General features: G+C 41.4%; 1 protein-coding gene across 1 annotated transcript; it reads right to left on the bottom strand.

Annotated features, from left to right (window-relative positions):
• Positions 1-2,293: 2,293 nt before the first annotated feature.
• On the bottom strand, positions 2,294-22,609 carry nup205 (nucleoporin 205). The gene is made up of 42 exons (XM_026927400.3): positions 22,486-22,609; positions 20,581-20,723; positions 19,798-19,969; positions 19,493-19,637; positions 19,209-19,368; positions 18,820-19,048; positions 18,540-18,704; positions 17,762-17,937; positions 17,541-17,657; positions 17,301-17,438; positions 16,922-17,072; positions 15,524-15,732; positions 14,893-15,075; positions 14,673-14,723; positions 14,031-14,240; positions 13,703-13,940; positions 13,354-13,543; positions 12,505-12,625; positions 12,243-12,324; positions 11,947-12,111; positions 11,722-11,846; positions 11,313-11,427; positions 11,080-11,229; positions 10,330-10,401; positions 10,085-10,242; positions 9,876-9,956; positions 9,410-9,601; positions 9,102-9,309; positions 8,878-8,976; positions 8,624-8,769; positions 7,363-7,554; positions 7,149-7,270; positions 6,665-6,803; positions 6,383-6,509; positions 6,226-6,299; positions 5,488-5,619; positions 5,289-5,394; positions 5,026-5,186; positions 4,315-4,444; positions 4,127-4,231; positions 2,808-2,863; positions 2,294-2,718 (listed from the first exon to the last, which is right to left on the bottom strand). The coding sequence occupies exons 1-42, from the start codon at positions 22,511-22,513 to the stop codon at positions 2,566-2,568; spliced, it is 5,916 nt and encodes a 1,971-aa protein (XP_026783201.1). The 5' UTR covers positions 22,514-22,609; the 3' UTR covers positions 2,294-2,565.

Raw genomic sequence — 22,609 nt, 5'->3', positions numbered from 1 at the left:
CAGATTAATGAAACCTAAGAGCGACTAGAAAATGAGAGACATGAAAAAATGCACAACACACGTCAGTTAACAGTATCAAACAAAGGTTTTGCACTGAATAGTAAATTCGAAATAACAAATAGATCCATGGTAAATCAGATAAACACATAGCATGTTACAGAGAAAGATTTCCAGCATCATTTCCAGCATCTCTTTTGACCACAAGATGAGTGACTTATGAGTTACTATCAATTAATAAACAAGTTAATGGATTACATGAGTATAATCATTTCAGTATAATAAAGTTATAAATAAGGTCATGTGTGCACCTGCTGTTTCTTTCTGAAAGTAGGCCTCGGGTTTATTCTCATTTTCCTGTCCTGTTCCTTAGTTAGAAACACACTGACCTTAAAGGTATGTGGACACCTAGTTTTATACATCTGTATTTATTTCCTTCTCTAAATCTGAAATGCACTTTACCATCTTCTATAAAGTGTACATTGTAAAAAAATAAATAAATAAATAAAATCAAAAGGATTATTAACTGGATGTACTATAAAGGGTTTCATATTCACAAGGAAGTTTGGGTTGTTTGGTTCTCTTAGATGTTGTGTATGTGCTCTTGTTAGAGGAAGTAGTGCTTTTCGTACTTGGTTACACTTAAACTCACCTTTAACAACAACACCAATCCTGTGAGGAGAGAGGAAACGTGACCCTGGACTAGGACAGGCTGCAGAGCAACTCTGTAAATGTGAGGGAGAAGTGAAATGCCAGATATATTTCCTGAGAAAGTCATAGTTCCTCAGATCTCTTGCTTGTTCTCTAAGTTGCCTTCCAGCTCACAGGAGAATGAAATATATTACAATATGCGTGTAGTGTGTTTATTCCTAAATGTACATAGAATGTATAGGATTATTCCATTTTAACTGCAAGTCTGGATTGCTGTTCTTAGCCTAGTGCTAAATACACTTCCTCCTCCACAAGCACCAAACCCTTCAATTTAGATATTTAATATGCTCATATGATGGTAAACTGGATTTTTGGATTTTCCCACAACCAACAGAGAATTTTATCAAAATGTGGAGTAATGTATTCATTATTTTCAGTTTTTTAAAAGGTTAGGCTGTAAAAATGACTAATGTTCTCAAATGATGTAATGACAAATTATAATGTTAAGGGAATGACTGTTTTTGCAGTGTTGGTGGAGCATTTGTAAATGTTCTTAGAACACCATGAAAAACTTCCAGGAACTAAAAATTCATCATTAACTTTAGGGTAAAACCAGGCCCCGAAGACACTGAAGCAGCAGTTGACCCTAATTTCTTTTGACAAAACAGCAGAGCTTCAATGCTATTAGCAAACCAGAGTATATGAGGAAGTTTAAACCAGGAGGAAAACTATGCAGAAGACCTGTTAGCCTTTATTTAGCTACCTAATTTCTGTGTTCTGTGGCCTGGTTCTGAGGAACCTCCATGTCTAGTGTCTTGAGATGTCTTGAGTTCCGTGGCTTGATCCTGAAGAAATTCTACGACTAGGTCCTTGGAGAGATTTGTGGCCTAGTCCTGCACTGGCATGAATCCATGGACATAACCCACCTTGTGCCAACAGTCCAGGCTAGTGGAGGTGCTATAATGATGTGGTTGTTTTTGGTTTAGCCAAGAGGAATCTGAGGCTACCGTGGGCACAGACTCACCCAAACTAGATAGTTTTGCCCATGATAGCCTCAGATTCCTGTTCTTTACTTCTAGATGTGTTTAGAACATGGTACCTTTGGCAGCAGATCACCCAGCTTTTAGTTGAACGAAAGTATTGGAACGGATAGTCTTAAAGGAAATTAAAGTAAATAACACTTAATATTTGGTTGCATATCCCTTGCGTGCAATAACTGCATCAAGCCGGCGACCCACTGACATCACTAAACTGTTCTTCTTTTCCAACACTTTTCCTGGCTTGTACTGCAGTTCAGTTGTTGTTTGTTTTAGAGGTTTCTCCCTTCATGCTCAATTGGGTTAAGGTCTGGTGATTGACTTGGCCAGCCTAAAGCCTTCAACTTTTTCTTCAACATCTCTGTATTTCTTTGCAAATTCCAGTCTGGCCTTCCGATTCTTACTGCTGATGAGTGGTTTACATTTTGTGGTATGGCCTCGATATTTAAATACCAGGAGGTGAAAGCAAAAATTATGATCTATCATCTCATTCACTTTTGATATCTAAACAAATGTTCTCAGTGTATAGCAAAAACAAAACAAATGGCCTTGCTATTCCAATACTTTCAGAGGGGACTGTATCAGCAATGAGACCCATGACACTAGGCTGCATCATCACAAATGGAGGCTTGTTTTTTTAGTAATTTTATTCACTTCATTAGAAAATAGTAATAGCCAAAGACATTGTCAAAAAACATTGACAAAAAAATTGGAAAATTCCATATCAGCATTTCATAAACAAAGCAGGAAAATGGTATACAAGTCAGATTTAAATTACAGCACAGAAGTGTCATGTTTATTATACTCTTTCTCTGAGAGCTGATGTGTTTAGTTCTTGCAGTGGTACACACTCTACTGAAACTGTTCATGCAGGGTGTGTCTAGCTCTTGGCGTGGCGCACCAGACCGCGGATCCTGCGTGTCAGAGCCTGGATGAAGGTGTGGCGGGAGTGGCTTTTGCTGTAGAGCCCTTCAACCTCCAGCAGCTTCCTCTGTAAGTGTTCAGTGAAGCTGCTTGCCACGTCACTCTGCAACTGCATGCACAAACACACAACTGTTAGTACAAACTATAATTTATACAACATGCACAATATAACTGAGGGACTGGTGAAGGGGTTTGTACCTGCTCCAGATCCTGCTGGCTGACCCTGGACAGGCCCAGACCTGCAACACCACCATCTACATCCAGAAAAAAAGAGAAATGTAATTAGTGAACTTCCACAATGTGGTGTTTAAGAATACTTCATCCAAATTGTGTCCTCGATTAACAATCGACCTGAATCTGTGCTGGGTGAGACTAGTCTGCAGATTTTTGGGGCAGTCAGTAGCACAAAAAAAAAAAAATCAAGTGTGCAAGGGATGTGCACTCCAATTGCTTGCTTTCTGATTTCAAATTTAAATTCAAATTTCACTGGTTCAATGCTGGTCAAAAAAAGTAAATACAGGAAGACGATAGGCAGGTTTCCTAAAATTAAATGTAATAATTGTTAAGACTTTTCTGATGTCATTTCAACTGTATTTAAGACCAAATCTGCAGTTGTGGTATACCAAAACACATCAAAATAACTGACATATAAATAAAATTGTTTATTTATACGACATCACTGCTCACTTCTCTAGTCTGTCTGGTCAGAAAGTGTGGATTGATTTTTATAACAGCAGCACTGACAATAAAGGTAAAGGCTAGTCAGAGGTTTATATGAATGTGCTCATTCTAATGTCATTGTGGAGGTAGTAACAGCAGCTGTTATACTATTTCTATAGTAACAAGATTACTTCCTGTTCTCCAGCCAATTCTAGATTGTATTTACATCTTCTCATATTGATATCTCTGAGCCTGTAACATCAATAGTAGGTAGCAAACCTGCTCCCAACTCCTTTAATGCACTCATTAACTCTGCTTTGTCTGAGTGACACCATACAGTGATTACAAATTTGTTATATACAATTAAAACAGATTCAATCATATATTTTTTTTAAATGTGTTCAGACAAATGAACATTTTTGTAATGACCCACACATATCCTGAGATAAAGAAAAATAGAGGATATGCTTTTGCAGCTGCAGTAGAGATCCTTAAATGAGGTTATCTAATGAAGTTTTGGCAGAAGCACAAGTGTCTGAACCATGTAAATCTACAGAACTACCACAACCGTGCTGACGAGTAATAAACCATACAGGTGAAATGTCCGTGTTTGTTTTGTATCCTAGTAACGGGAACATGAGGGTATTTGTGAAACGTTTAGTTCTGTTCAACAGCTTGCATGTCAGGTAATGTGTGATCTCTAGTCAATTGTGTGCTCTCTAGCTGAACTCTATTTCTTATGAGTCGCAATAAACAGAAGAAGTATGTGATGCTTAGTCTAGTCATGAACTCTCAGGGTTTTAAAATGCGTGTAGTGTATGCAAGACATCAGCTGTAGGTAGGACGTGCAGCTTCACCTCTGTATCCTGGCAGAAGGGAGTCTTTGGGGTCACTGGGTGTGCAGTAGAGAAGGTAGTACTCCAGGTGGCGCCAGATCACAAACAGACAAGTCTCAATGATGTCTTAAAAACATAAGGTCAAGAAAAACAGTGGCCAAATGATACAATTCATACTAATACAACAACACTTCACAGTAGAAGGATACATGAGCAGAGCGCCAGCAGCTTGGCACGGTTATTGATGAGCTGAACAAGACGCCGTTTGGCCAGCACGCTCCTTTGCACTGACGGGATCTTCTCCACTCCAGCCGATCCTGACACCAGGCCCTGGCACAACTGCACGCAGATAGACAAAAAATACTTTAAATAATGTTTTGATTAGTTGGTTGTATGCACAGGGACATTGTGATTGTCTCTTTTTTGCTTCCATACTATTTCTATAAGATGAAACAAAGATTTATCATGTTAAAACATTGAATTCTTAATAAAGAAATTCAAACCACTGAATTCATAACACTGAAATATATTACTGCAGAAACCACACATCTGTTTTTATGTCTTCGCCTAATGCTGCTTAAATGATTTTTTTTCCCCCGAAGTAAATATCACAAAAACAAATATGACTTGTTGGATACATGAAAACTGAATTATTGAATCTGAACATACATACTTGTTTTTTTGTTTATTTGTGTGTTTTTTTTTTTTTTTTTTTTAAATGTGAACCACTGCACACTGGTTAAGTCCAAACTAATAAACACAGAGTAGAAAAAGAAAAGAAAAGCAGATGTGTGGAGGTAATATATTTCAGTGCTCTGAATTCAATGGTGTTTAAATGCCATTATTAAGAATTCGGTGGCTTTTAACGTTTAAACAGTCAAAATCTTGGACCTGATGCAAGAAGTTTGTTTGTAGTCTACCTCTTTGAGCTCTTCTGGTGCGAGTTGTTCCAGCCTCTCCAGCTTGCTTAGGCTCTGTCTGTGGCTGTCGTGGTATCTAAAGAAGTCTGTGGTGCTGTTCTTCAGCAGGAGCAGGACAAGGCCCAGGCTGGGCACGCGAGATACAGACGGCACTGCCATGTCTGAGCCACAAAGGGGAACAAAGCACACAAGACAGGTTCACAGGAAGCTCACAAAGCTAGACGAGTGTACACTGTGTGTATGAGATGAGAGAGACAGCTGACCTGTTGGCTCGCTGGCTGAAGGGCTGAAGAGGCAGACAGTAAACTGGGCCTCAGCTGAGCTTTGCAGCAGCAGCGTCTGACAGTACTCCATTATGTTAGCACAGATCTGACCAAACAGAGACACAGTGAGACATAAGGAATGTGTAAGTGAAGTTACATGCTCCGATAAGTAAGTAGCTGCTTTACTGTGTCCTCATACCTGCTGCATGGCAAGTTCCATCTCCTCTCTTTTGTCCGCAGGGTCACCAGGGGCAACACTCTCCTCCATCTGCTTCAGGTAGCGAGCACGGTCAGTGCCAGCCAGACGCACAAGCAGGGACAAGCACTGGCGCTGAGAGAGATATAAAGAGATGTCAGAAAGCCAATTCTCTTGGATGGGAAAAGAATATAAAAAGCCTTTCACTTGGCACCTAGTTCATCTGAACTTTACAACCACAGCTTTGCAAACCTCAGACACATCCACAAATAGAAAACAAGAGCACAGGCTGTGGTCTTTCTTCTTTGAACAAGTAAAACTTGATGCCAACAGTGTCGACAGGAATGCTTCCACTGCCAACAAGTCTAGTCCTTCTTGTTACTAATGTGTATAACCTTAAAATATACTACAAACAGGGAGAAAGGTGTTGAAAAAAAATAATAATTTCAGACATGTGGTCCTGCTACAGCCTTGACCCTGTTCAGATCAATTCCAAAATCTAATGAGTTCATCTGATTAGACTGACTGGCCTCACAGCCTTTTGATTACTTACTGATTATCTTGCTGCTGCACCATCTTTGCATTATGAGCAACTGAGTCAGTAACTGATGAAAGCACAACTTGAATTGCATTTGCTTTAGTTCTCTTTCTCAAGAAGCACTCAACATTTGAATCTAGTAACCGACCCCTAGCAACTACTCTGAAGCACAGATGTCAGTCAAGGGCTTTTTAAATCTGTACCTGGAATCTGCCGATGTGTCCCTGGAACTCCAGAATGGCTGCACTGTTGACCTCTTGCCCCAAATCCAGTGCCCCTGACATCAACACATGGGGTTATTTCACATTGTGCATATATGGGCATTAACATTAGCGATGCATTTTTGGGTGTGGTCAGTACCTGGGAGTGCAGTTTTACTGATGATGCCCGTGAGCAGAGACAGCTCCTGTAACGACCCCATGCTCACATCCTGACTATGCAGGATCGACTGAATGGTGTCTGAGTATACAATCAGCCACTGGAGCACCTGGACACACACACACACACACACACACACACACACACACACACACACACACACACACACACACACACACACACACACACACACACATAGAAAAACCCTTTACACACCAGCTTGTGCTGACCATATCCATAGCTGTGTATGAGCGAGAGCTGTACCTGCGCTGCCCCCTGCTGGTGGTGTGTAGTGGTAGAGGTGAGGATGACCTGCAGGAGTCGGAGAGTAGGCAGCAGGATCTGTCTGTATCGCTCCAGAGGACTGGGGATGAACCCTGATGGGTCTCTCTGTCCAAATACTCTACACAGAGAAAGAAAGAGAGATGGTGGAAAAGCTACAGGCACTGACAGGCAGACATAATCTCAGAAATACATTAATATTCACTCATCAGAGGGTAATTTAAATAAATAAATATATTAAATATTACCACATTTACCTCAAGTACATTACAATCCATAACTACAATGAATACAATTTATGAGGAATAATAAACAGATTTCTACACGGACAAAAGTCCATCTCAATTTCTTTAAAAAATATAGTTATGAGTTTTGTGTATCTAAGGTATATCAGGATTTATAGAGAAGACAGCAAGCATTCTGTAAATTACATCTCCAGTGTTTGTCACCTGATCCCCCTTCTCACCTGAGTGAGTCGCTCTCAGGCAGCATGTGGAAAACCTGGCACTCGACCAGCTGAGCCACCAGGCCACAGCACAACAGCTCCACAGCTCCCTGTGCCGTCTTAGCCACGCGGGTCAGCAGCGCCTGCATTTACACACATACATAAGGCATCAGAAACATAATGCATCTATTTTAACCTGCCATACGACAGGAAAAGCAGGAGAGAGTTGACTCACCATCTTGGACTCGTAGATGTATAAAGGTTTGAGAAGAGGTGGTTGGGGTATCAGCAGGGTTTGCAGTGCAGCGTCGTCCTGCCTCAGGCTCTCCACCAGGACACGCAGGTAGCCGCTGTTACACAGGTAGACCAGCCACTGGCTCTGTCTGTCTATAGACAACACCCTGTCCAGCACAGCCAGAGCCAACATCTGAGATAAACAAAAAGCAGTGCATCATTAATATTTCACACTTACATAAAAGAATGGAGAATTGGGAAAGTACATGAACAATGAGATCACATTGCTTTATCAAACCATTCAATATTGTCTGGTTGCTAATGGATATTTTCGAATATTACACATATTTCACGACCTATAATAATGTGTATACCACAGAACTGTTGAATTCTCTATTCTGATTGGAAATTGTTCATTCATTTTCTATAAACAGCACAGCTCTGACAATAGCTTCAGATTTGATCATTTCTATAGTAAAACTTATACCGGTATTTATATGCCAAATGTTCCACATAAACAAATTAAAGAAAGAGTGTAATTGCTGATATGGTGAATTTTTCTAAAAGGCATTTCTTTAGTATTTTGGAAGGACTCTCCAGTGTCCGAGCTTTGTAACAGTCAGATATAAACCTATAACTAAGTTTTCCCAACATGGGAAATGGGAAAGAAACTTTGTTTTTCGGTAACAAGCTTTTTTTTTGCCTCATTAACATCAAGAGAGAGAAAAAAAAGAGAGGGTAGTGAGGGAAAGACTGTTTATAGCTGTTATAACGCAAGTGATAACAGGAACTAACTTTTCTCGGATTCTCAGATGTTCCACAGCATTAAATGTAACTGTAGTAAATGGATCAAACATATGATGTGTCGTTCTTCAGTAAATAAAAAAATATGGTATATAATGTGGTATATGGTATATAAGAGGAATAAACCACATTGGGATGTGCTGCTATGGGAATATAGTCAACATCAGGGTGGTAAAGGCATCTGTCCTTTATTATTTACCTATAACAGCATGCCCTGTTGTGTTATATTCCTACAACTCCTACAAATACTCGCATTGTTATTGGTTCCATAACAATGACTTTTACAGCAATATTTCCATAGACGATTAGCTTTTTATTTCAAAATTATGTTCGTCAGAGCCCACCATCCAGTAGATTGAAGAACAGACTGAAACATCCATTCTTAATCCTTTCAGCATTAGGCATAAAGACAGAAGATGACACTGGAGTTTAACAGGAGACTAGAGTTTTGCTCCTACCCTGCCTATTTCATGTCCATCACAGGCGTCTCTGCACACCACCTCCATCAGAGCAGTGCCGTAGCTCTCTATGATGGCTAGGTTCTCTCTCTGCAGCTTAGAGAAACCATCCTCCGGCGCGGTTAGCCGCTCCCACATAGATGCTCCTGCAAATGACACAAATGTCAAATTATGAAAAAAAAAAAATGACTTTCCATACCCAATTTGTGCCAGAGCAGCAAATGTCACTTAACAGTCATGTGCATGTGGTCTACCTGTTTGCAATGTGTCTGGCTCCTCAGGTTTCTGTGCGATTTGCAGGTAATAGAGTAGCGATCCGTACAGGTGAGCACGCAGACGCTGGAATCCTCCACCTAGAATAGCATATAGAAACACCTTAGATTAACTTCAGTCCATCAGTCCATATGTTACGGTTTAGCAACTTAGAAATCAATAACAAAGTAGTCCTAATGTCTGCTTTTAAAAGAAGCTTACACACCTGTGCATATGATAAAGTCCAGCAGCTTCCTCAGAATAAGATGAAGGGCCGAGTTAGCAATAGAGGCGAACCCTGATGAAGAGCCACCCTCCAGTCCGGCCCCTTGCTGCTGCTCAGACAGCACTGATTGGCTGAGGTGAGCTGTCAAGGTGAACACTGCCCCAGCCACGATGGGCATCAATTCAACAGCAGCATCCTCTGATAAAACCTGAAAGGAAGATGAGAGACCGGGTGTGAAATAAATACAAACCCATCACACATGGAAACATAAATGTCAGCAGAAGGGCGTAAATGTCATTGTGCAGTACTTTGTCGTGCAAGTCGAGGAGCAGGTCTCTGATGATGAGTTGTCTCTGATCAGCTGGGATGAGTTCAGCAGGGCATGCAGTGAGGATGGTCTCCACGAGACTCCTCCAGCTCTGCAGAGCATGGCGCTTGGCACTCAGGCTGCGTCGCACACGGTTCCTCTCCACCACCTGCTGCAGGATGGAGTTCACCTCCTGTCACAGAAAGAGAGAGTACTGTATTTAAAATGGCACTCTGTGTATATTACAAATTACTACACCCCACCCAAAAAGCATGCAGTACTCAGTATTTCAACAACAAAAATACTTTCAGTATGCCAAAGACACTCTGATGACATACTAATGCTAAATATCCAAGATATGGAGCCGAAGTTATCTCTGTATTCCAAGAATGAGTTTAATTTTCAAAATAAAAGCCCATAAATGTGCAGAAAGTATTAATAGTAGCAGCAATATAAGAAATACTAACCTCCAGCAGCAGAGGCCGTTGCCCGATAGCAGCCATCCCCTGCAGAGAGTTGATTTCTGCAACCAAGACTCTGTGCAGCAACTGATGCAAAGAAAGCAAAAAAAAAAATTTTAATCTAAATCAAAACAGGTACAAGAGGTTTGGCTTTCTGAAGGAAGAACATGGGAAAAGCACACACAAAAGCTGCACGGCACTGTGCTGACACAAACCTTGACGTTGCAGACGGTGTGTCCTTGCTCGTTGACATGTTCGCAGTTGGAGATGACCTGCTCGATCTGAGCGCGCTCAAAAAAGTCCAGCTGCAGCTGCTCAGGCACCTCCTGACTGAAGTTTATAGCATCCAAAACACTCAGCAGCTTCCTGCGCACTGAAACACACGATTATAGCAGCGTTATTTTTACTTAGACACCTCAAATTGAAGACTGTGTTTATGTAGGCTGAGGCTTTAACCCACCTTTAGAGACCGTGTCAAAATGCAGGAAGCCACTAACAGACCTGCTCTCATCCTCCATACCCATCTCTCCATCTGTAATAAGCAAAAAGAAACAAAGCATCAATGGGAGTTTCAAGCAATATCTATAACCAAATGTTGACAGGTTGTGTCTTTATTTGTCACATACTGTACATTACAGTACAGTGAAACTCTGTCCTTTGCATATCCCAGCTTGTTAGGAAATGCCCTTGGAGCAATGGGGGTTAATGGCTTCGCTCAAGGGCCCAACAGTGGCAACTGCCATATAGTGCTGTTTTCATCCGTGTTCCCCATACTGCACTCTTACGAAGCTAAACTCATATCAAGCCCTGCTGAGTTCAATCCCAGTAGCCAACTATACTACAAATATTACAAGTAGTAGCTAGCTAACATAAAATGAATAAGTATTTGAAATCCACACTTTCATGATTTGCCTTTGGCATACAAGTTTTGTGTCTGTTGGCTACCTGCGCTCATCAACAAGGTTCGAAAAAATATAGACCCAAAACTTTACTGCTTCAGCCCGTCTTAGCATGTCTCACTCATCAGAGTCAAATAAGTTCATAAATTATTTCACTTGTAAGTATCAAACACATCATCTACTACTAAGTGGTAGATGATGTGTTTGATACTTACAAGTGAAATAATTGTTCTTTGCATATCCCAAAGAACTGCTGCAGTGTCATCAGTATGAAGTTGATTTGGATTGTTCCATCTGTGCTTATGTAATACCTGCATGCTGCATGTGTGGCTGGTCATCTAAGAGAAGATTGAGCAGCCTTTGAGTGTGTGAGCGCTGACGGTTCAGTGAGGTCACTCTAAGCTCTATCGCTGAAGTCTTCATAAGCCAAGACATCTGGTTAAGTGCAGCAATCTCATTCCCTGCAACATTAGGAGAAAGGTTGAACCAAGGGACCACATGATGAAGAATGAAGTGAGAGCTACTAGTGACTGGAGGCACCAACCCGCTATGACGAAGGGTACGTGCTTCAGGTGAGAGAACAGGAAGTCCTGACTGGTCCTCAGGTAGCGCATAGTCGGCCCAGAGGTGTCTGCGCATGCACACAGCTGGTAGATGACCTAGAGCGCACAGAGCATGCTCACTTTAGTAGAATAAGCAATATACACAACAGTAACTACAACAGCACTGACACATATCTGTTATCAGTTAAGTTCCTTTTTGGACCTTTTCTTAGTTTGAAACTTTACCTTTTTATTTTTTTTATTTTTTATTTTTTTTTAACAAGAAAGTGTTTTGGAATCTTTTATCACATCCTGCATCACTGCTGTTATACTTTTGCAGCATATAGCACATGTGGGTATAAAAAGGCTCATTATAAATAAAATGCAAGTTATTATTATGAAAGTTTTTACCTGATAGCAGAGTTCAGCCAAGTGTGGGGCTTGCTGGGTAAGTACAGGTCCAGAACGTCTCTCACTACCTCGCTGCAACAAACTTAGTATTGCATGCAGGCAACTACGTGGACAACCAAGAACCCCTAAAGTAAATCAGAAAAAAATGCAAAACTTCTCAGCTTCATAAATTTTTAACAGACGCAAGGCAACAACATGTCTGAAATGAAGAGTGAATAAACTGACCTGGGTCCTGTAAATTAGTTGACGAGACAGGTTTCTTGACCTCGTAGCCTAACAAATAGAGGCCCAAGTTAGGACCGCTTAGCTCCAGAGATGTGATCAGTAGGTTCAGAATGTGGATCTGTGTCTCATGGCGGATTCTGGCCACACGCTTCTCAGGGTCGGAGTCTGATTCACACAAACAGATAAAGCAGTGCAGGATTGTCTCAGACTTAGATAAAGACAGTAAAGAGATGTGATTCACAGTTTATTACCTACAGAAAGTCTCTAAGAATAGCCATTTTTAAGTGATAACCCACCATCTGTCTTTTCCATACCCTCCTGAGCCTCCTCGGTGTCCAGGCACTCCACAAATCCAGCCATCAGCTTCTCACTTATTGCCTGCTCACAACACAACAAACCAGCTTTTAGAGTAGACTCCCAACACTACACTGACATGAGTGAGTGAATATGCATTTTCTTTTAGCGACTCGACTTCCTATTCTATAGAACCACCAGGTGTTGCTATTGAATAGAAATATAACAAATACTGAGCAGCGAGCAGAGGATCAGATCTCTCACCTGGTCATGTGTGAAGTCTCCAACTAGTCTGGACTGGATGTTTGGGTAGCGTGCAATATGCCTCAGGATCTTAGCACTCAGAAACGCAGCATCAGGGTTGGAACTGCTGTGGTACAGATACCTGTAGTTTGAAGCGACAGTTAGGTTCATATTATGCAAGCAATTTATATCTAAAACATTCAAACCAAAAGAAGCAAAATTCTGAACTATACATATACATTATTAGATTGCATAATTAGATACTAGTTGAATTTTGAATTTCATGACCACACTACTACTTGCCCTGTAAACTGTATATCACCTGTTCTTAATATGTGGCACTGTACTGCATGTTATCAACAGACCTTAATGCTTTTTAGTGCTTTCTGAATATCACCGCCACTTTTACTACAGGTATCCACCCTAAATGCTGAGTGTGTTGCACTTAAAAACTTAAATGTACAGATCATGCAGTGATTTTATTTAGCATGTTTTCACCCCCCTGAATTAATTCCTGGACACACCACTGCAGTACAGTGAAATTCTTTCTTTCGCATATCCAAGCTTGTCAAGAAGCTGGGGTCTGAGCACAGGATCAGCCATGATCCCGTGGTTCCTCTGGAGCAGAGAGTGTTAAGGGCCTTACTTAAGGGCCCAACAGTGGCAGCTTGACAGTGCAGGGATTCTGATCAGTAGCCCAGAGTCTTAACCATTGAGCCATGGTCTCTGTGCTGTACATGCTATACAATCAATACACTGTCGCTAACAATATACTGAAAGAAGTATTGTGTAGTATATATTTTTTCAACACGAAAATATCAAAGTGTTATTCAACATGTGTGTATGAGTGCGATAGGAAACAACACACACCTGGCGATGTTAACGATGTGGTCAGCGCGTCTGCTTTGGGCATTGACACCCTGCAATAACTGCTCTAGTGGAGAAACCAGCATTGAGGCCTGGCTCTCTCTAAGCAGATCCATGAACAGCACCTCCTTCTGCAGGGCCAGATCCAGCAGACTCAAACAGTGCAGCACTGCTGACTCCAACTGCTTCTTACCTACACCATCACCAACACCATCACCAACATCATCATGAGCACCACTCTTCTTCCACACATTTAGCTCAGCAACAACAAAATAGCAAATACAGGAACAATTTACAAAAATGTTCAATCGCTGATTGGAGGAAATTCACTTGTTAACAGTGATAAACTGACCGGGAAAGGGAGCATAGGTGTCAAGCTGACGAACTCCCTCTTCCAGGAGGCTGAGGCAGAGGGATAGTGTGGGAGAGTCATTCAGCAGATGGAACATGAGGTTGTGTCCTGGAGGCTTGTGTGCCGGAACCTGCTCGCCCTGCAGCTCCACAGTCTCCTGCAGGAAGTCAGCTGGCTGAGGCTCGTAGTCCTGTAGAAGCTTGTGAAACACCTCCAACACTGCCTCTGCCACCTCCCACTGGAGACACAGGGAAACAGGAATTTAACTTATGAGAGGTAAAGTAAAACAAGGTGGTGTGGTGTAGTGGTCATGCCCTCTGCACAGTACCTTCTCAGCTGGGCGGCGGTAAGCTCGTGTTGGAAAGGGAAGGAAAACGGAGTCTCTCAGGAAGGTGAGGTAGGGCTGGAATCCTGGTGCACGCAGCCCCGCCCCGAGGTTAACAGGAAGTGCACTCTCCACCAGAGTGCTGATCAACTGACAGAAGGCCCGGGTCAGAGGGTACTCCTCACAACTCGACTCGATCTCATTCAGCTCCACCTGCACAGGAGGACACACAACTGGTGTCATTCAAACACATTTTTTCATCTGTAGCATTCAGGACAGGTTCATAGTTGTAGATATTATTTTATATATGTGTACATAATCGCTTGGGAAATTATTTCAGTTGATTGTAAATATCTATCCATTTAAATGTCAGGTTAATGTAGTCACATAGAACATATGGCAAACATAATGTTCATCATCAATGAGTTCATCTAATACAATTTCTGCCATTGTATTATAATCGCTACTCTTGGTTTTAGAATTATTATAATTATGTTCTGTGGCATCTTTAGTTTTGTACAATTTTCTAAAACAAGGCGTAATGCTACTTTATACTCCGCTAATCAGCTGTGGTTGCATATGCCAAAGAAATGGCCTGCATAGATAATATATACACGTTAAAAACAAATCCCAGTGTCAGCTCACCTCTATGCCTGCAGCTTGTCTTTGTCCAGGGGCTTTTACTGTCTGCAGGATCTGACAGAAACATGACATTTTGATGGATTATCAGTCACATACATCAGGTTCATGGCCATGTTAGACAAATTCATCAATCGAGGTTCTTGATTATCAAGGTTCTTGGTATATTACTAGCAAAGTGGCCCAGAAGATACAGCATGTACATGCAGTGTGTAGGTGCACTTACCTGTGTGTACTCCAGAGACTGCCAGAGGGAGGCAGCGATCTCCGGAGACTTGCCGAAGGCAGCGAGGGCGTGCAGGACCTGGGCTTTTAGTGCTGGCTGCACGCTGCACTGGAGTAAACCCAGCATAACCACCACAGGAGTCCACTGAGGGTGCTCACACAGAGCTAGACGTGCATTCTCACACTGACACACACACCCACACCCAGAAAAATAATAATGCCAATAAAATTGCCTGATCACAAACATGCCTGTGGCTCTTATGTGCACATTCACTCCAAATACATGCATAACTAACATTAGAGGACTGCTGCACTAGGAGATTATAACTTTAGCAAATATGTTTATGTGTATGGGCATTTTTGTAGATCTTGTTGGGGACCATATGTCTCTACAATAATATTTTTTTTTTTTTTTACCAGCAACCTGCAACTTCCATTTAAAAAATTAAATATGCAAAATTATTTTTTTCTGGTTATTGGAGTTACAGTTAGATTTACATTTATTATAGATTTATACATTTATAAAGATTTAGGTGCAGCATCGCGATAATTAGCTACAGTATTTATTAGGTCAGTGGAAGGTCCTCACAAGTATACTAAGGTGTATGAGCTTGTGTGTACATATGTGTTACCCAGGTGATGATGGTGGTGAGCAGTTGGAGAAAAGCAGTCAGGCCCTCCAGCTCTCTCTGAGTGATGCCTCTGATGGGTGGATGGCGATACTGGGTGAAGTCTGCACTGGGAACGTCCCGTCTCAGGTTCTCATGATACAGCATGAGGGAATGGAACAAGTGCTCCCATGACACTGGGCATCCTGATACACCACCCTGCAATTTCTCTCCTGAAAAACACATACTCGCATGTTACTTCTGACAATTTCACGCTGTATACACAGACACAGGCCTAAACAAAGGGGTAAGAGCACTCGTTCCTTCTTTTCCTGCATTCAGACTAGCAAGCAACAAAGTCATTCATTTCCTATGCAAGCTCACATCAGCTGGCCACAAGTGGAGCAAGCGGCAAGTATCATATCAACAGAGGGATAAGTGACATTTGAAATGAGACTTCCTCAATTATATGCAAATTAGCTATGACACAGCATAGTTATAAATTTGATATACTCCAGTAAATTCCCAGTCCTGTGCAACAGATGTCAAATCCTGCATCCCATTTTTCTACTCTCTTAAGTTCCTACCATTGTTTAGTTCCAATTCAATGGTTTTTAACACAAAAACAGAACAAAACCCTACAGGAACAATTTTAACCACAATCCTTTTTTGATAGATAGATAAAACAGCAACACGATGCTTTACAGAAAACTGTACAGCAGCTCTACCAAACTAATAACAAACTGCTGTTGAATTCTTGATTCTGATTGGTCAGTATGTGTTGATTAATTTTCTATAACAACAGCTTTGACAATAGCTCCTATGGTGGATGCTACAAACAAACAGATTTAAAAATGTGTTTATTTCTTTAAATGGTGAAGTTATCTATGAAGAGATTATTTATCATTTTTGGAAAAAAGTCTCCAGTGTCAGAGCAATTAGAGATAAAGCTGTAAATAAGTTTTCGACAAGCTTCCAAGTTTTCAGGGCAGAGGACTTCGAGCTTTGCGGTTTCTCTGTAACATGACAAGCTCTATGGCGTGTTGTACTTTAATAAATAAATAATTGTTAGTGTGGCAAATTGCTAAGACAAATAAATCTGTGCTATTATTGGAGGTAACTGTAACCGTGCTTGGCATCAGGGTACATCATACCACCCCATCATTTTTCCTATTACAGCTGTTCTTAACTGGTAACAGTCTCTACACACTCACTACAGCCAAGCTGGGAGCAAGATCAAAAGCTTACAGCATGCTAATGTAAATGTTAAATCAGTTAAATGTATAGCAACCAAAAGCACAGGATGTCCTGATGACCATGTTACACAGTTTCTACAATGGCTATAGCACTGCAATTACTTTAAGCACCACCAATGGCATGGTGGTGACTTCATGCACATTATGAAACTGCAGTGATGTTTACCGTGTGGAGCTCCGTTAGACTTGAGAAGACTGAAGCAGTAGTGAGAACACTGTGGCCCGTTGGCAAGCCCCTTCAACATACGCAAGTAGGGGATATACAAAGTGGGAGGCAGCAGGTCCCCCATCTGACGTACAAACTTGGAGAGAACCACCTGTGCAACACACACATTTGGTCCACACATTTTTTAAGCTTAAAACTACACCTCAAACTATCATTTCACAAACACTGGGTACAACAGACTGGTTAGAACACTTGCCAAAAACAACAACAACAACAACAACAACAAAAAACCCACAAAAATGGACACACACGTACACACACACGTACACACACACGTACACACACACGTACACACACACGTACACACACACGTACACACCTGTTTGTGAGGAGGCCTCTGTAGGGCCACGCCTAGAAATGATCCTGTAAGTGACGTGTGCTGCAAGGATTCCGATGGACACCAGAACTCCACACCTAGCTCCAACCCAAATGAGTCCTTACTGTAGAACTCACCAATCTGGCAAATGCACAAACACACACACACACACTCTTATTCAGGCAACACAACACAGTACTGAGCAAACATCACAAACAGCAAACATAATTCCAGTCATCATACCAGTATCATGAGGTGCTCCAGGTCTTTCCGCAGAGAAGATGGAGGCTCGCTGCCCATCTGCATTGCCATGTGGATCAGTCGAGCATCTTCATCAGCACGATTACGCAACTGCTTCACCTGAACACAGCCATTTTACACCTTATCTCTATTTATACATGCTTTCTGTGAGTGAAATTAACACATACACACTAAAGGTATAAATCTTTCACTCTTGCGCATACCTTCATGGGCATGAGAGCTAGGAAGTCAGTGATAAGAGCGTGAAGTCGTCGAGTGTAGAATTCCTCCTGGCAGAAGCCTTCGCTTGCCAGAACGCCCTCTGTCAGGAAGAGGAAGACTCCTCCCAAAACTGCCTGATCAGCCAGTGCTTCATCTGCCTCAGTGAACTCTACAAGTGCTGAGGAGGTAACAGTAGCAATTCCTCGGTTTGTAATGTGATACAAATATCACCATAAAGGAGTTACCCCTCACACAGTGATAACAATAGTGAATAAATCTTCACTGGAAAACATAGGGGTGGGCGATATAGCCAAAATTTTACATCACAATCTTTTTCAAAAATATTGAATAAAAATAGTATGTAAATGCATTTTTTATTAAACGACTGAAAGACTGTTTTAATCTGAAGTTTAAAGTTACAGGAGAGTTTTAGATATTTAAGACATTATATTTGAACAGTCTTGTAAACTGCAATGAAACAAACCTGGAATTTTACCATTAAATGGTATCTTTATGGTAGATGGTAATGAGCAATTAAGGTACTTAAATACAAAAGAGCGCACATACTTAATATGATATTAAGCCATATTGCTGGACATGCAGCAGTTTATTGGCAAGTTGTTTTAAGACAAATACATATTCTGCCTAAGTAGTTATGATATTTTTAAGAAAAATTCCTACAAGTATAACATCTTTCCCGATACAGCATCCATTGCTTGTTATGGCCGTTTAATTTGTTCAGTAATGCGACACAAATTGTTGTGAAATGTGTTTACAAACCTGCACCCTGAGGGAGCTGTGATAGCGCTCGGAGTGAGAGTGCCCACGCCAGCCTCACCAGCGCCTGCAGCCCGGGCAGCTTCCACGTCCCATCCTCCACCACCCGACTGTGCACCGCAAACACATACTGCCTGTCCGTTACAAGGGGTAGGGCCTGGAGCAAGTCTAACACACACACGCGCGCACAGAAGTAATTAGGGGCTTTCACATTTTTTGCCAATCACTGTCAGGTATAAAAGCCTCTAGTCAAGTACAAGTTTCACAAAAGACACATGTATACCATCTCTGTCTTCAGTGCCTTGCTCCAGAAAACTGACATCGAAGCAGTAGAGCAATGCCATGACCAACGCAAGGTTCACGCTATCCAACGAGCCGTCAGCTTCTGCCGTTACAGTCTCTAGATGGCCAATTAGAGCGAGTGTATCATCTTTACTAAGGGGTGACTGACATGTCCATGCAAACAGACACTCAGCCAGAGCCTGGCGACACTCTTTGATGAGATCAGACACCTGCAGAGGACAAAGATGCTATAGTTACACTCTTAAACTCTAACCCATTAGTTATAATAACCTTTTATTACTTTCTTAATCAAAATGTAATAAAGTATTCAAAAAAGTAGTAACTGATCAACATCTGACAAAATGTGAGAAAAAACATTAAGCTTCTCACCTCTTTCCTGTGTTTCTCATTGCCAAGGCCTCGTTCCTTCTGCAGCTTCTCAAACTCACGTGTCGCGCTGACTTCTGACACAAGGTTTAGAATTTGCTTAGTCAAACCCTGATTCATCAGCTCATCTGTGAAGCGCGTGGTGAGATTAACCAAATCCGGACTATGAGAGAGATTGAGAAAGTAAATATAAAAACATGATTTAAAGTTTAAATAACAGAAAGAAACAGGGAGCTAAGAAGAACATCAGGATTAAAAAAAAAAAAAAAAAAAAAAAGACCCCGTACCTAAGGTCAAGAGTGAAAGTCTTGCCATGACGTGACTGGATGAGTGTGCGGAGAGAGTTGGCCAAGCAGCGTTTCCCATCCCAGTAGAGTAGAACAGCCACCAGGCCCCTCGTCAGTCCAGGAAAATGAGGCTGCTGGTGCTCTCCTTTAAAAATAGAGCAGTGATGCTCAGAATACTCAAAACACAAGCTGTCAATCATGCAGTATACATCCAGTACTTCTTCTGCTGAAATCGCCTGGCATTAATGTTACATTCTGTGATTGTTAAGTAGAAACTGCCTGTGTGTGTGTGTGTGTGTGTTTACCAGCAAGCAGCAGCTCTAGTGCAGCAAGTTCTCCCAGGTCAAAAAGGTCACTCAGGATGAAGGCCTCTGTGAGGAGCTGCTCAGGTAGAAGCCGTGCACCCTGTTGGCCTTGAATAGAAATCCCCTCTGTGCTGGCTTTCCTCACCTTCTCTCTCTGCTCTGCACTCTTTGGCTATTTACAAAAATACATCCACATTACTAAGGTTATAATTTGACTACTAATTTTGCATTTAGTTGAAAACGACAGATCTCTATATAAGAGTGAAGTGCGTAAACATTTCTAAACGTTATGACACTAAATTCATTTAGAAACAATTTTAAACTCTATTGATAGAATGATAATGGAATTTTAATATAATAATTGAAGAAATAATAACAATAACTTTGATAAAAGTCAGGAATAAAACTTTTGAAAAATAATCAATGACAGGGAGGTGTGATGCCCTGGAGTTAATTATTTTCCCACTAATTATCCCGTTTTATTCTACTTATACCATAGCAATTACACATTTTGACCTATTTGACTTTATGAAATGTTCTTTTTATCTGATTAAAGTTACATGTACTGTATGTACTGTTGTGGAACAACCAAAAGACAAGTTATTCCTGTTATCACACATGTTATAGCAGCTATAGACAGTCCAATCCTCTTTGTTCTCCCTCTTTTCTACTCTATTCTTCTAAATGTACCTATAATGTAGTTAAAGCAGACAAACAGGACTCAGTTTAAACAGACGAGGTCTACAGGATTGAAAGGGTCAGGAATTTTTCTGTAGTACTCACTGGGTTTTTGAACAGGGACAGAAAGTAGGGCTTGTGTTTCTTTAACTGCACATCCAGAAGATGAACACTTTCAGACTGTCTCCTCCACACTGCCCCCTCGACGGTTTCCCATAACTCCTTCAGAGGCCCCCACAGACTGGCTCCTTCAAAAATAAATAAATAAATGAATAAATATATTTAACACTTTTTGAAATTTTTAGCAACTTCGTGAAATCACAAACCTCAAGTGACAAGGACACGGCTATGACTGTGTGATGGTGGCGTTTTTTAAGACAATTTGTGTCCTGTGTTCATGTGCAAGATCTGTGTGTTCTGAGACCAGATAACACACAGTTACATAATAGCAGCATTGGATTGGATTAGAAAATGTGCCAAAACCAATGCCTCAGGATTAGGAACCATCATTTTCAGGAGGATTTCAGAGTAGTGACAAAGATGCAGCATCGTCATCATTTTTAGTTTATGTCTGAAAGGGTTCCATGAAATTGGTTGGTCTAAGAAGTCCTGTGTTAGATAAAATGGATATGGAATGTCGACATATATGTAAAGCGATTGAAAGAACAGTATGTTTACATGGCGTTTTAAAACATGGTGGGTGAGGGCGTTTTCGTACGCGTTTGGCCAATCAACGTCTACTTACGTCACGGATAGTACCAGTTGTGCTGGTTAGACCCTGCTCCGGAGTAGGAGCTAATTTGGTTCTCGAAAAAGGCAGTTCCGGAGGTGCGAAAACGCCAAAAATTGGGTAGTTCCACAATTATTCAGGTACTATGAAAAGGTTCCTGTGGTGCGAAAGGCCCTATTGTTATTTAGTTCTGGGAACATTAGAGGAATGTTAGGGGAATGTTGTCCGAAACATTCCAGGTTACCAAAGTTCTTGAGTTCTGGGAACATTAAGTGAACATTCTCTGAACCATAATGCGCCACTAAATGCAAATGGTATCTTTCCATAACAACACTTTCCTGGAATAAAGAATGAGGACTAAAAAAAAATCTGCTCTCAGAAAGGTTCATGAACTAAAACCGAAGGTTTCCAGAATGTTCTGGGCAGCAGTGCTTGTTCTCTGAATAGCAGCATCTCACTACACATTCATGCTCTTCACTGCTGCTCTTCATCACCGCTCCTCTCCATCACCACTCCTCTCCATCACCTCTGCTCATAACAACCGCTCCTCCTCATCACTACTGCTCTTCATCATCACCACTCCTCATCATCACCTCTGCTCATAACCGCTCCTCCTCATCACCGCTCCTCTCCATCACCTCTGCTCATAACAACCGCTCTTCCTCATCACTACTACTCTTCATCATCACCGCTCCTCCTCATCACTACTGCTCTTCCTGTTCAACATCTAAGTGGATATTTTAACTGAAATGTGTGGACAGTACACTATGCGCGATGATATTAATGAATATTAATGACATGTTTAACCAGTGACTCTGAGACCGGTCCCTCGGGCCGTGTCCCAAACCGCACACTGCCTCAGCACCAGCATGCCAGAAAGTGTGGAAGTTTACTAGTTTACCTACCAAACTAGCATCGCCATTACAGTCACACTCGTGCACCGAAACACACACAGAGCACACGCTTCTGAGTTAAAAGCAGCTACTTATCTTACAAACATTCCGTCTCTTCCCCTAAACACATCAACACAGTGCACAAAGACTCGAAACTTACTAAACACATGGAACTCGGTTCTGGCTGCTACTGCTAACAAGCCAGCAACTAGCTCCCAATGCTAATGCTAATGCTAACGCACATCTAGTATAGAATGAACATGAGAAGCTTTCGGCATCAAGGCAGTTCATTCGGTTACATAAAAATAACATGTGTTTTATTTAAAGCACTTGCATCAAAATACACAACGAGAAGTTAAGCAATATAACACGTTTTTTGCCGGTTACCTGAATTTACCGCCATCTGCGCCGCCATGTCTGATTTGTGGTCAAGCCATCCAGAGGCGTCCGAATTAATGCCGGAGTAAAAATGATACCATTTAGTTTCGGTTTGATTTAATTTGCTGATTAT

The sequence above is a fragment of the Pangasianodon hypophthalmus genome, chromosome 6 (assembly GCF_027358585.1).
Source record: "Pangasianodon hypophthalmus isolate fPanHyp1 chromosome 6, fPanHyp1.pri, whole genome shotgun sequence".
NCBI lineage: Eukaryota > Metazoa > Chordata > Actinopteri > Siluriformes > Pangasiidae > Pangasianodon > Pangasianodon hypophthalmus.
This window is presented reverse-complemented; position numbering and strand designations above follow the sequence as displayed.